The sequence below is a fragment of the Oryctolagus cuniculus genome, chromosome 13 (assembly GCF_051225735.1).
Source record: "Oryctolagus cuniculus isolate XC-2025 breed Fujian yellow rabbit chromosome 13, ASM5122573v1, whole genome shotgun sequence".
Classification (NCBI taxonomy): domain Eukaryota; kingdom Metazoa; phylum Chordata; class Mammalia; order Lagomorpha; family Leporidae; genus Oryctolagus; species Oryctolagus cuniculus.
In genome coordinates this window covers 48,979,211-48,992,661 of record NC_142879.1, presented here as the reverse complement: position 1 = coordinate 48,992,661, position 13,451 = coordinate 48,979,211, and the positions used below count along the sequence as shown (strand labels likewise).

Below are 13,451 nucleotides of genomic sequence, written 5' to 3'. Positions count from 1 at the left end.
CTTGGTGAATTCTTGAACCCTTGACAGCATAAGCTGTCTGAACTGGTGGCTTCCCCAAGGATGGGCAGAACACAGGCACTGATTCATTATCACATAGACTCCAGAGGAACACAGTGATCAATGTGTTAGGTTGCTAAGCCCTCAAGTTCCAGTAGTGTGTCTATCCCAGCCCAATGTCACAGTTAAGCACTTCTGAATGGAACCTTGCTCAAATGCTGCCTGGCTGTGGGAACTTCATATGGAAATGTGAGAGATGAGAATGTCCTCTTCGAAGTCATTAACACGTTGCCATGCTGCTAGGTGGAAGGGAGTGAGGTGGGGCTCTGAGTGGCTCCAGCAGCCTTGCAGGAGCTTCCAGTTCCCCATGACATCAGGAAATGGGCTACCTTTCTCTGGAGCCCAGAGGTCCACCTACTGTGCACAATTTGGCTACAGCACTGAGTGCCTGCCAAGGTCAGTTTTGATTTCAGAACTCCTGCATCTCACACAGCCTCCACGGAACACAATGTTACCGTGAACAGTCACTGGCAATCATTTCAAAATGTATTTGTGAACATGGCATGAAATGTTATTCAAAGCTAGTTAAATCATCAAAACTTTTCATTAAGAGATTATCGTTTTAAAAATTTCATTTCTGGGGCCGACACTGTGGCTCAGTGGGTTAAAGCCCTGGCCTGAAATGCGAGCATCCCATACGGGTGCCAGTTCGAGACCCGGCTGCTCCACTTCTGATCCAGCTCTCTGCTATGGCCTGGGAAAGCAGTAGAAGATGGCCCAAGTCCTTGGGCCCCTGCCCATGTGGGAGACCTGGAAGGAGCTCCTGGCTCCGGATTGGCACAGCTCTGGCAGTTGCGGCCAATTGGGGAGTGAACCAGCGGATGGAAGACCTCTCTCTCTCTGCCTCTCCTTCTCTCTCTGTGTAACTCTGACTTTCAAATAAATAAATAAATCTTTTTTAAAATTTTCATTTCTTTGAGAGCGGGTGTTGTGATGTAGTGGGTTAAAGCAGTGCTGGCATCCCTTATAGGTGTCAGTTGAAGTACTGGCTGCTCCACTTCTGATCCAGCTCCCTGCTAATGTGCCTGGGAAAGCATGGAAGATGGCCCAAGTCCTTGGGACCCTGCCACCCACATAGGAGACCTGGATGAAGCTCCTGGCTTCCGGTTGGACTAGCCCTGGCTTTTGCAGCCATTTGGGGGAGTAAACCAGTGGATGGAAGATATCTCCCTCTTTAGTTCTGCCTTTCAAATAAGTAAATTTTCAAAAATAAAAAAATAAAAAAAAACTTTGAAAGACAGAAAGAGACAAAGAGACAGAGAAGAAATCTTGCATTTGTTGGTTTATCCTCCAAGTGACCACAACAGCTGGAGCTGGGCCAAGTGAAAGCCAGGAGCCTGGAACTAAATTCAGGGCCCCACTTGACAGCAGAGACCCAAGAATCTGAGCCATCAACCTGCTGCCTCCCAGGATGTGCACCAGTAGGAAGCTGGACCAGAAGCAGAGTTGGGACTAAAACCCAAGGACTACCATATGGGACACAGGCATCTTAAGCAGTGAATTAACCACAGCACTAAGTACCTAGCACTGACCTCCTTTTGAAAGTTCTAGTCTCCTCTGATATCCAAACATTTCATGCAGATCTTCATCTCCATGCCTGTGTCCCTGTCTTTCTGTCACAAGGATGACACTGGTCTCTCAACTCATCCATAGCTTGCTGCTCTCCAGTGTGAAATCTCACGACAACGCCTTCCTCGAGGCTCATTCAGCACTTAATCATTACCGAGTTTAGCTTTTTAAGCACTTACAGCAAGCCCATTATCTTGCATTATTAATACCCTATTAAGTATAACGTACCTACTATGAAACCAATAAAATGCCATGAAGCACTGAGCTGGAAGGATTAATTTCAACAAGGAAAGACCACGAAAGCACCAGGGAAGAAACAATATTTTAGCATAATTGTTTTCAAGGGCAAAATCTGGTACAGGGCTTAGCAAGGAGTGGTGATGAGAAGGAATAATCAATGATAATGCTAAGCTTTCAAGCCTGAGTCAATGAAAATTTGTTAAATGAACTTCTAGCTGGGGTAACAGTGATATGAATGCCATTTCTTGTATTACAAAAAGCAACTTGTGGGCTGGGGGAAGATGTTGAAGTTGGTTTTAGGCTTTTAAAAGGTGCCTGTGAACAAGTGTAGGTGGGTTCAGTCGGGCATTTGTCTGAGGCGAGGGACGACTTGCAAGCCATCTGCGTTTTATCTTTGTTGTGTGGGGTACGGAGGGCTTCCATGGATGTTACCTAGTGTAGCTTTGATTCTAACAAACACCCTATAAAGTATGGTAGGGCAGGATTATATTACAGGTCCGGAGGAAGCCCTAACGTGACATTTTTGTCTGATTACACCAATCAGAGAAAACGAGGCTTAGAGAAAGGAATTTTTTTATTTATTCTTATTTTTTTATTTTATTTTATTTATTTTTTTGACAGGCAGAGTGGACAGTGAGAGAGAGAGACAGAGAGAAAGGTCTTCCTTTTTGCCGTTGGTTCACCCTCCAATGGCCGCCGCGGCCAGCGCGCTGCGGCCGGCGCACCACGCTGATCCTATGGCAGGAGCCAGGTGCTTCTCCTGGTCTCCCATGGGGTGCAGGGCCCAAGTACTTGGGCCATCCTCCACTGCACTCCCTGGCCACAGCAGAGAGCTGGCCGGAGAGAAAGGAATTTGATCAACTAAGCAAGTGAGCTACATACAGCTCAATCCCATGTCTTCTCACTACAAAATTGAGTTTGGTTTTCTTTTTGAAAGATTTATTTATTTTTAAAGTCAGAGTTCCAGAGAGAGGGGAAGTGATAGAGAGATCTTCCATTTGCTGGTCCACTCCCCTGGTGGCCACAATGGCCAATGCTGGGCCAGGCTGAAGCCAGGAGCCAGGAACTTCACCTCCCCGTCTCCCATATGGGTGCAGGGGCCCAAGCACTTGAGCCGTCTTCTGCTGCTTTCTCCAGGCTATTAGCAGGGAGCTGGATTGGAAGTGGAGCAGCAGGGACACAGATGATGCCCATCTGGGATGCAGGCACCGCGGGCTGCGGCTTAATCCCTCATGCCACAACACCTGCCCCTGTTTTGTTTTTTGTTTTTGTTTTTCTTTTTAACCACTAAAAGTGGCGATGGTTGATGCCGGGGGAGCAGGTATCATTTTTGATGGTAGTAAAAAGAAAGTGGAAAAGAACTAGAGAACTCTGGGCCGTCCCTCTGAAGAGCACATGAGGGTGATCCCAGGATCTGCCGCCCCACCCCACGGAAGCTCCTTAAGGAATCCCTCATCCTTTGTCTCCCAAACAGAACCAAGCAGGGTACACCAAGGGCACAGAGCACAGCCCTGTATTGGGGCAGGGTAAAACTGATAATTGGCGACAATGTCACCCCTGAGCTGAGTGAGAGCGAGTACCTGGCATGCGATGAGATGACTGGGGAAGTTACAAAACAGCAGGCTTTTAGATGTACTTGGTAGCCTCAGAGGTGGGCCAGGCACTCCTAGCATAACAGCTAAACGTAGGTACCCATGGAGATGGCGACCAGGTTTCCACGGAGGAAGGTGAGGATACTGTGGCGGGGGGGGGGGGGGGCGGGGGGGGGCGGGTAGGGATGGTGAGGAACACGCTGCGCTGACGGACTTCAAGAAGGAGGTGCAATTTAGGGGCCGTGTTTCTGGCTAAACCAAGGGCTCTGGAGAGCGATCCAGGGTCCTGCCTGGGGAGCAGCGAGGGCAGGGAATGACAGGGCAGAGTATTAGGTGCGATTCTCCCTCTCGAATGACTCAGGGAGTCTGGGAAAGAGCAAACCCAAAGGGCCAAAAAGGTGAAGGCGCATACGGATTAAGTTCGGTTCAGGGGCACTTTTCAAGGTGGACGTCCACGTGCCAAGATGCTCCGACTTGGCGCTTGGGGAGCCTGGCTCCGCATGCGGCGTTCAGGGTGCACCAGCTCTCCGGGACTCCCGGAACCGTTAAGCAGCGGCTCCCTGAGCCTCCTCGCTTCCCTGGCTCATGCCTCTGGGGGCTCCCCGCCACCTCCCCGCTCCCAGCGCCTCCCTTCCTCTCCGCTCTCTGGAGAGCAGAGGGGATGCCCAGCGGAGTGCTCACGCTCCCAGCAGCCAACGCTCACCCCGCGGCCTCTTCCGCGTGGCCTGGAGCTGCCTCCCCGAGCTCTCCTGCGCACCGGGGCGGCCGGGCCGCGGGAAGCAGGAGCCGCAGCCGGAGCCCGAGCCGGAGCGCGCAGCCTAACGGTCCGGCGGCCGCGCCCCGCGCCCCGCCTGGCGGCGCCGCAGCTGCTGCCCGCCCGCCCCCTGCGTCATGACGCCGGCGCCCAACGCGGAAGCCGCTCGCGGCGCGCCTGGTCCAGCCGCGGGCTGAGCGCGGAGCCGCGGCGGGCGCGGGAGCCGGGCCGGGGCGCGAGCCGGGCACAGCCTCCCGCCGCAGCTGGGCCGAGCGGGCGGAGCGAGCCGAGTGGGGCCGAGTGCGCCGGCGGCGGCGGCGGCGGCGGCGGCAGGCGGAAGCGGGCACGGCGCGCCGGGGCCGCCGCCGAGGGGATGCGGCTGCCTCCCCGGGCGGGTGTGTAGAGGGCGGGTCCCCGGCCTCGGGAGCGCGGCGGTGGAGGGGACGGAGGCGGCGGCCATGGCGACCCCCGGAAACCTGGGGTCTTCCGTGCTGGCGAGCAAGACCAAGACCAAGAAGAAGCACTTCGTAGCGCAGAAAGTGAAGCTGTTCCGGGCCAGCGACCCGCTGCTCAGCGTCCTGATGTGGGGGGTAAACCACTCGGTAAGGGCTCGGCTGCGGCGCGCGGTCCTCTTCCTCCTCGTTCCCCTCCTCCTCCGGCCGCGGCTGCTGCGGGGCGGGCAGCCGGAACCTGCTGGGTCTCACCTTCCACTTCGGCGCCCCCGGCCCCGGGGCGCGCGCTCTCCCCTCCCGACCACTTGCGCCCCCTTTGGACCTTCGGACCCGGAGCGGCACGAGGGGTCCGGTCTGCGTTTGAGCCCTGCGGCCGGTGCTGGTGCTGCCCGCGGTCCGCTCGCCCGCCCGCCCGCAGGGAGGTCCCCGCAGCTTGGGAAGTGGGAAGTTTGTGCGGGGCACGGCTCCGCCTCGCCTGTCAGCCTGGCAGGGGCTGCTGGGGGCCGAGTCCAGGCCACCGCTCCGGTACCCCCCGCCGCCAGGCAGGTGTACCTGTTCCAGGTTGGGGGCGTCCGGAACCTCCTGCGGGCGGTCGGGAGAGCACGATTTGGGGCAACAGCTTAAGAGCTTAGGTCTCCCCCCCTCCTCTTTAAAGGAAGTATTATTAGACACGAGGAGGCCTTTTGGCAAATTAGAAGCCAGTGCAAGTGTTGCACTGGTGTTCAGCATCTTGGGCCGCTCGTCTCCCGCATCGCGGGCGGAGGAGCCATTGGCGGGGAGTGCGCTCCGCTCACCTCCTCCCGCAGCCGGCCCTAAGCCGCCGCCTGCGGAGGGCGGTCCGGGCGGGGCCCGCTGGAGGGGTCCCGGCGGGCGCGGACGGGGGGTCTTGAGCTGACAGCCTCTGCGCAGGGGCTGTGTTTAAAAGGCTGCAGGAGAACGCCTGGGGAAGCTTCGCGTACGGCCACGGGCGGTGGAAGATGCGCCCCCGCGGGCTATGCGGTTTGCGGTGCGAGGGTCCGAAACAGCCTCCTGCAGATCTTACCGCGAGGAACTCCTGCAGTTTTAATCAACTCAGATGGGGATCAGGAAATGTGATAGGAGCTGTTGGCAGAGCTGCGGAAGTAGAAATAAGACAGCGAATTTTGACCGTGACCTTGCCCACTGCAGTCAGTGGGCATCCGAGAAAAGAGGCAAACTTGCTTTTCGTGCTTTTGATGTCCACGGGTGTCATTGTGTCCTTTTCACCGTGACGGAGAAGGCAGAAAACCACGTTGGTGTTTGAGAGAGCACTCTCGGTTTCACGAAGTTGTTTAAGATGTCTCAGAAGCATCATTGTCCGATTTCTATTCCCCGATGGTGTTGGGGGAAAAGGTGAAACAGTAACAGGGCTGATTGCGTGGAGTGGCTGTTTTTAACAAAGTTGAGAAATAATTGTTTCTACCAGCTTAATGCGTGATCCGCTTAAGTTCATTTTAACTGAAATACACTTTAAAAAAAAAAAAAAACAAAGCTATCAGAGTTGTAAGATGTTGCAACAGCATACATGCATGGCTGCACCAAAAACTCCCCCAAGTTTTATGGGGAAAATGAAACGAATGGTTTCCTATGTGATAAATCTGTAATTTAGAGCTATGTCTAATTTTGTTAAACACTTTTTAAAAAAATTTATGTTGTTAGTTTCTGGGATAGAAACCTGTAATTTACAGAATAGGATGTATGTCTCCTTGTGCTTACTCATATTTATGGGTGTTTTTATCTCTCAGAGTTCTGGTGTTTTGGCCAGGAGATTGTTTGTTTCAAGGTTTAATCTAGTAAAGTAGTGTCAACAGTGTGCTGCCGAAAAAGTGTGCTCCCCAGGAATCAGTCTGAATTCCAGTTTACTTTAGAAAATCTTGCAACTGTGCATGTGTTACTGGGACTGCTTATGTGTTACTGGATTTTATGGTTTGCTACATTTGTTTTATAGTTTCTTGCATTGGAAATATTTCAAAACTACTTAAGGCTTATAATGTATCATCTGTAGGTAGTAAGTTTGGTGTTACTTTTGTCTTCATGAGAAGTGAGTATACATAGCCAGCGGAGTGAGGTTTCCAGGTTTCCATAGGATACAAGCCTATTATTTATATTGGGCACAGGCAGTGCCAGCCACAGTGGGAAAGATTGCTAAAACCCCTCTCATATGTATGTCCAAATATCAGAGATATCTGCCTTCGTATTAAAAGCATCTTTTCCATGAGTTTCTTTTTCAAAATGTCTATTTGTTTTAAATATACTGGTTTTTGGGGGAAGAATACCAGAGTGTATGTAAGGATGAAATTTAAACTCTTAGATACCATGTACTTCTTGTTGATTTAATTTTAGGAGATAATATCTGATAGTAGATACATGTTTTATATGACTTGTGCCCCAAAGTTTACAGTTTAATGTGAGAATAAGGATGTCAGCAATATTAAGAATGAGCAAAAATAGTGCTGGATGTGAATGGGACCCTTGAGAAAGTATAGCTGAAAAGGAATAGATAATTTAAATGTCTTTTCCTACATCTCTAATGTGATCAGAATTAAGATTTGTCATGAATATAGTAGTTCCGTACTTTGAACAGTCATGTGAACTTATCACTGGATATTAGGAAATAACGACAGATTTGGAGCACTAAAGAGAAACTACACATTTATTTCATCATCTAGGCATCTTATAAGGGGATGGGGCATCTCACACATATTGTGGTAAAAAGCTCTTTGGATCTGTGTTCTAGTTCTTTAATTCCTACTGTTGACCTTGGGCATGTTAAGTAGTTTTTGCATTTTTGCATCTCTGAAGTAAGGTTGATAGACTGGATGATTTCCAAGTTTTTTCTCCTAACTAGCAAGATTCAACTGTTTTTACAGTTAAGTGGGTGTACAGTGTCATAGTAAGATGTGTAGAATGGTAATAGTATATGTAATAAAGGTTGCAATGCTATTATAATCTTGCAAATGCAGCAGCATTCAGGAAATCTTCAGGGCATTGACTAGAGGGTAGGGAAATTTATGGTGATTGTAAGAGATTGTGAAATAAGTGTTTGATTGTAGTTGAACTGCATTGCAGTCTATTACATAGTGTCCATTTAAGTGAAATGTAAAATCTTACAATTAAAGTGAACATTTTCAAGACCATTGCGGTGGGAATGAAGATCTTGATTTGGGCAATGCTCAGTGTCAGAATAAGCCTGCTATTGTGTGGTTAATTTGAAATGTTACTGCTTTCTAACATAAAATATCCATCAGTGAATGGATCAGTGCCAGTTTTTATTTTAAGTATTTCAAGCAGATATTATAATTGAATTTATAAAGAAAAAGATAACTTAAGACAGTTTTGTCTCATTAACATTTGGAATTAAACTAAAAACTCATCAGGCAGCTTACTTCTTAAAACGATATTTTAATAGTGTTAAGCATGTTGAATGATAAGAGCCAAGACTTGTTTTAAATAGATATGAAAAGATCCTTAGACATGCAAAATGTGAGCCTTTTAGAAATTAGTGTTTACAAACCTATCTAAATAATTGAAAGAAGACATTCATTACTGATATAGAGTGATTTTAAGGGATGTAACCCTTGTTTAACACAGAATACTTCAAAGTAGCCTGTGTTAGGAGTCTCCATTTCAAGCCCTAGACACCACATTTGGGCAAAGATTCAAATATCAGGAAGATTTGGGGGAGCTGCATAGTAGGAGGAAGAACTGGTAACTGGACCCCAAGAAGAACCAGGTGCTTGGGTACTCTTGGGACTTTTCTGTCCACTTGTCTTTATTCTGCTTCATAGCCAACTGGTTTACTCCACCGGGCAGGCAGTATCAGGCAGGGGCCTGTTCTCATAATAGAGCTGGAGTGTTTATCTTTGGGGATTACCCCTGGGGATCTGTGAAGGCCAACCCTTTTTAAAATATATATTTATTTTGCTTATTTGAAAGGTAGAGTGGCAGAGGGAGAGAGGGGCGCACACACACACACACACACACACTCACTCACTCACTCAGAGACACAGAAACTCAAAGATCCTCCTTCATTCCCCAAATAGCTGCAATGGCCAGACTGAAGTCAGGAGCCAGGAACTCTATCCAGGTCTTCCACAAGGTGACAATGCACAAGTACTTGGGCCATCATCCTACTTGCCCAGGCACATTAGCAGGGAGCTGGATTAAAGTGGAACAGCTGGGACCTGAACTGGCACTCTGACATGTGATGCCAGTGTCACAAGTGGTGGCTTGAAAGGACTAGCCTTAAAACAGGTGACGTGTTTTCTGTGCATTGGGGAATATGTGGCTTTCTGGAGGCCACATCCATAGCTTTTATCAAATCCTCAGCAACATCTAAGACTTGAAATAGATAAATGTTATTTTGGAGAAATAGTGATTCCTTTTAGGTTCATGGGTTTATATTTGGATATTTAAAAAAAGGTGAAAGAAGAAACCAGGTTTAAAAATGATATAAATGGGGCCAGCGCCGCGGCTCAATAGGCAAATCCTCCGCCTAGCAGCGCCGGCACACGGGGTTCTAGTCCCGGTCGGGGCACCGGATTCTGTCCCAGTTGCCCCTCTTCCAGGCCAGCTCTCTGCTGTGGCCCGGGAGTGCAGTGGAGGATGACCCAAGTGCTTGGGCCCTGCACCCGCATGGGAGACCAGGAGAAGCACCTGGCTCCTGGCTTCGGATCAGTGCGGTGCGCCAGCCATTGGAGGGTGAACCAATGGCAAAGGAAGACCTTTCTCTCTGTCTCTTTCCCATTGTCTACTCTGCCTGTCAAAAAAAAAAAAAAAAAAAAAAAAAGATGTAAATGTCTATGAAATTATTTTGACTGAGTAGAATATAAAAAGGCAATTAGATTAAAATAAAATGAAAATTAGCTAAACATTAAATGAAACTCATTGAATGGAACCCAACTAACCATTCATTCAAAAATTAATCTGATTTTTTTTGTCTCTTCATTTTTCAGAGAAAAGCAAAGTTCATTATTAGGGAAGTGGTTTTATACTCCCTAATTTAGTGAATATATTCTGAGAATAAAGAACATCTTTTCCATTTATTAGATACCTTTGAGAGATCTTTAGTATTCTGAATGCTGCCCCATGCAGGACAGTGCCTTCTCTTTTCCAAACAGGGTGGTCCGCAGTACCTTCCAAGACACTGGCGGCAAGGCGCGTGATAAACCAGCAGAACCTACCCCTGTGTTGGTTAGGAAATGCAGTGCCCGAGGCAGTTGATCCTGCCAGCAGACTCTTGGAAATACCTGTTTTGGAATTGAATGGAATTGGTGCAATTGGTATGATATAGTATGAGGTCAAATCCTGATTCCATCATTCATGGGCTCTGTGAGCAGGTGATTGTAGCCAGTTGAGCCTGAATTTATGCAGTCTTGAAGTGGAGATAATGGTGATAGCCTCCCATGTCATTTTGAGGGTTCAATGAGATAATGTATTTAAAGGCCCATCACAGTAATTGGCACATAATAAGGATTCAGTAAATGATGCTTAAAAGTGAGAAAATTCAGATGCAGTTAGGTTGGTGGCATATTAGTAAGTACTAGACTCATGCTTCTCAGAATTTAACTTGCATATGAATCATTTGGGAACTTTTAAAAAATGCAGATTCTGGTGCAGCAGGTCTGATGGAGGTGAGGCCTGAGGCTGCTGGTCCCTGGGTTACACTTTGAGTAGAGAGGCTGTGAAAGAGAGCTGTAAAAAGGAAGAGACAAGGTCAGATTTTGTCTCCTGAGTGTACGAGAGGAGTCCTTGGAAGAATCGTAACCCTTTGATGGAGTTAGAAGAATTAGGAGAAACAATTTGTGTTGGATAAAGATAGAAAAAATTTTGTTACAAGGAACTTTTAAAATCATTTTTAATTTATTTATTTTCATTTTACTTAAAAAGCAGAGAGGCAAAGACAAATGGAAATTCCACCTGCTGATTCATTCCCTAAAAGGTTGGGTGAGGACAAAGCCAGGAGCTTGGAGCATTATCTGGGTGTCCCATGTGGTAGTGGGTACCCAAGCACTTGAGCCATCACCTGCTGCTTCCCAGGGTGTGCATTCGCAGGAAGCTGAATTGGAAGTGGGAGAGTTAGGGCTTGAAGCAGGATGTGGTGTTCTGCCAAACACCTGCCCCATGATTTAAGAAATGTTGAATTGCAGGTGGTGATGGGTAGATGTTTCAATGACAGTACATGTGGGATGCTGGGAAGGTTGGGCTGGTGACGAGGCCAAGGCAACTTCAGCTGCTGACAAGGTCACAGCAGAAGGTCTGTCTCAGCAAGGCATGAGAAGGACAGCTGCGGTCCTCTTGGTGGTTTTAGGTTTGATGGGAACTACAAGCTGGAGCTTCCTGGTGGTCCTGCTAATGATTGCTGTATTCCGAATTTTACGGAAGAGCACTTAGTCTCATAACCTCCAAAATGTCCATTGCCTTGTAGAATTTTAATCAAGCAGAATGTTAGTGTAGAAGAAAGGGTTAATGCCTTATGCAAGGTTGAGCTGTTTGTAGAAAAGAATTAAAAGGCAACAGGCTCTCTGGTATATACGTCCCACTGGAATAAAGATAGATGTTAATAAAGCTTTAATTCCCTATATGCTACAAATACTACAATGGTTAGGATGTCAAAACTGTAGAATAGAGCTAAGTGAATCTTTAAATATGTACAATAAAGAAATTAAATAATTACAGAAAAAATTGCAAAGAGGGGATACATTTTAAAAAGGGTCTGCTTTGAACTTGGGGCTTCTAGTAAAGATTAGATTAGGAAGGTACTATTCTAGCCTATGTAGCCAATTTCTGCGTAGTTCAGCAGCACTCGAGGCCTTGGCTTGTGTGGGCAGCCTGTTATCTTGCACCTGTCTGTGCTTGTAACCCATGCTCTGAGTATGCCCTTGAAAATCAAAAAAATTGTAATTAAAAAAAAAATGGACAACAGGCTTTTCATTGTAAGAAGAAAAAATCATTATGTGGCTTATAATATAAAAATAAAGTCTGGTGCTCAAAAGCCAGAGCCATGCCATCAGCCTTGCTGTGAGTGTCTCTCATTTCTTTGAGTGCTGACACCTCTCACACCTTGGGGCCCCTGGACTGGCTGGAGCTGGTCTCTGGCAGGCTGGAGCCCAGGAACAAAGTCAGGGCTGATGTAGGAACTGTCCTGGCAGAACTGGTCATTGCACATACGGGTAAGTTAGAGCTCTGTGTGCAGTAGGGACTCTTGACTTTCAGGGGAAGAATGGGTGAAGAAGAAACCAGAAGGAGGGGAAAAGGAAAACTCAGTAAGGAGGTGGCACCATTAGATGTTCTCAAGAGCTTGATACCCAGGGTTGTGCCTTTTGCTAGAGTGATTGACGCAGTATCTGAGTGAAAGCTGGAAGGTTTAGGAAGTAAATCAGTAGGAGAGGCAGCTTCCCTTTTTGGAATGTTAGAAGTAGGAGACAGTAGAGGATGTGGTTTTTCATGTGGAACACCTGAGTATGGCCTTGACCCTGTCTCTGCCTATCCATCTTTACTTATACCAGTCCTGCCCAGATTTATCTTCCATTCCTTCTTCCCTCCCTTCCTCCCTCCCTTCCTCCCCTCCTTCCTCCCTCCCTCCCTTCCTCCCTTCTTCCCTTCCTTGATTTATGTATTTATTTGAGGTACACAGAAAGAGAAGGAGAGGCAGAGAGAGGGGTAGGGGGAGATCTTCCATCTGCTGGTTTACTCCCTAAATGGCCACAACGGCCGGAGATGGGCTGATCCGAAGCCAGGAGCTTCTTCCAAGTCTCCCATGTGAGTGCAGGGGCCTAAGGACTTTGACCGTGTTCTATTGCTTTCCCAGGCCACAGCAGAGAGCTGCGTCAGAAGTGGAGCAGCCATATGGGCTGCCAGCATTGTAGGCAGGAGCTTACCCGCTACACAACGGTGCTGGCCCAATCTTCCTCTTTCTTAAACTGTTATCAGAAGCTCCTAGCTTATGTCCCCATGTCTACTTCTGTCCTCTTTTCCTTTCTTTTTTTGTGCCCCTGTGGCCCTCTTCTCAGAACAGTGCTTTCAAATAAATGAAAAGACAGAGGGGTCATCCTACCAAGTCCATGGAGTCCTTGAATTCTGTTCATGGACCACTTAGGCGTTGGTGTGATCCAGGTGAGGACTCTCATGAGAGTAAGGTGATGGTGGGTTGGGAACCCAGGGAGAACACGAGCAGCCAGAGCGAAGGCTGCTGGGGAGGCACCTGTGGAGTTGAATTCATGAGCCGTTGGGATTTCTGTGCTAGTAGGTGTTGGGTTCTAGCCAGTACCCCTAAACCCCAAGCTGTGCTGACTGTGTCAGGCCCCAACGTTACTTGTTTCTCTGAGATCTCTTCCTTCTAAGTCTTTGAGCTGTTTTTGCAAGGACAAAGTATTAACTATGAGGGAGTTCATGGAAATTATTATAAAAAAACAGATTTCAAAAATTTTCTTTGCACCAAAGTAAACCATTTTACCTTGTAATTCCATTTTTTCAAGAAGAATTTTTGAAGTACCCTTGTAATAATATGGGTTAAACTCTTTGAAAATATTTTTCCCTTTACAGAAAGAAAATAATTATTTATGTTCAGAGCATTTAGAGAAACAATGAGTATATAATTTACTCCTAAAAGGTGTTGAAAGGAACTTTAAAACAGCAACTTACCTGAAGATAAGCTTTTAAATTCTAAGTAAGTCTTTATAGTTTCCACTTGAGCACGGTGTTTAAGCTCTTGCACTCTGGAGTCACGGTGTTTCTTGGCTGTGGGACCTTGAGCAAGTTACGTAGCCT

The 13,451-nt window shown here is 47.6% G+C and overlaps 1 protein-coding gene across 1 annotated transcript in view; it reads left to right on the top strand.

Moving 5' to 3' along the window:
* Positions 1–4,376: 4,376 nt before the first annotated feature.
* PIP4K2A (phosphatidylinositol-5-phosphate 4-kinase type 2 alpha) overlaps positions 4,377–13,451 on the top strand; it is a 176,063-nt gene continuing 166,988 nt past the window's right edge. The window contains exon 1 of the mRNA XM_002717397.5: positions 4,377–4,814. Coding sequence (XP_002717443.3) covers positions 4,671–4,814 — 144 coding nt within the window. The 5' untranslated portion in view covers positions 4,377–4,670. The remainder of the gene's footprint in view (positions 4,815–13,451) is intronic.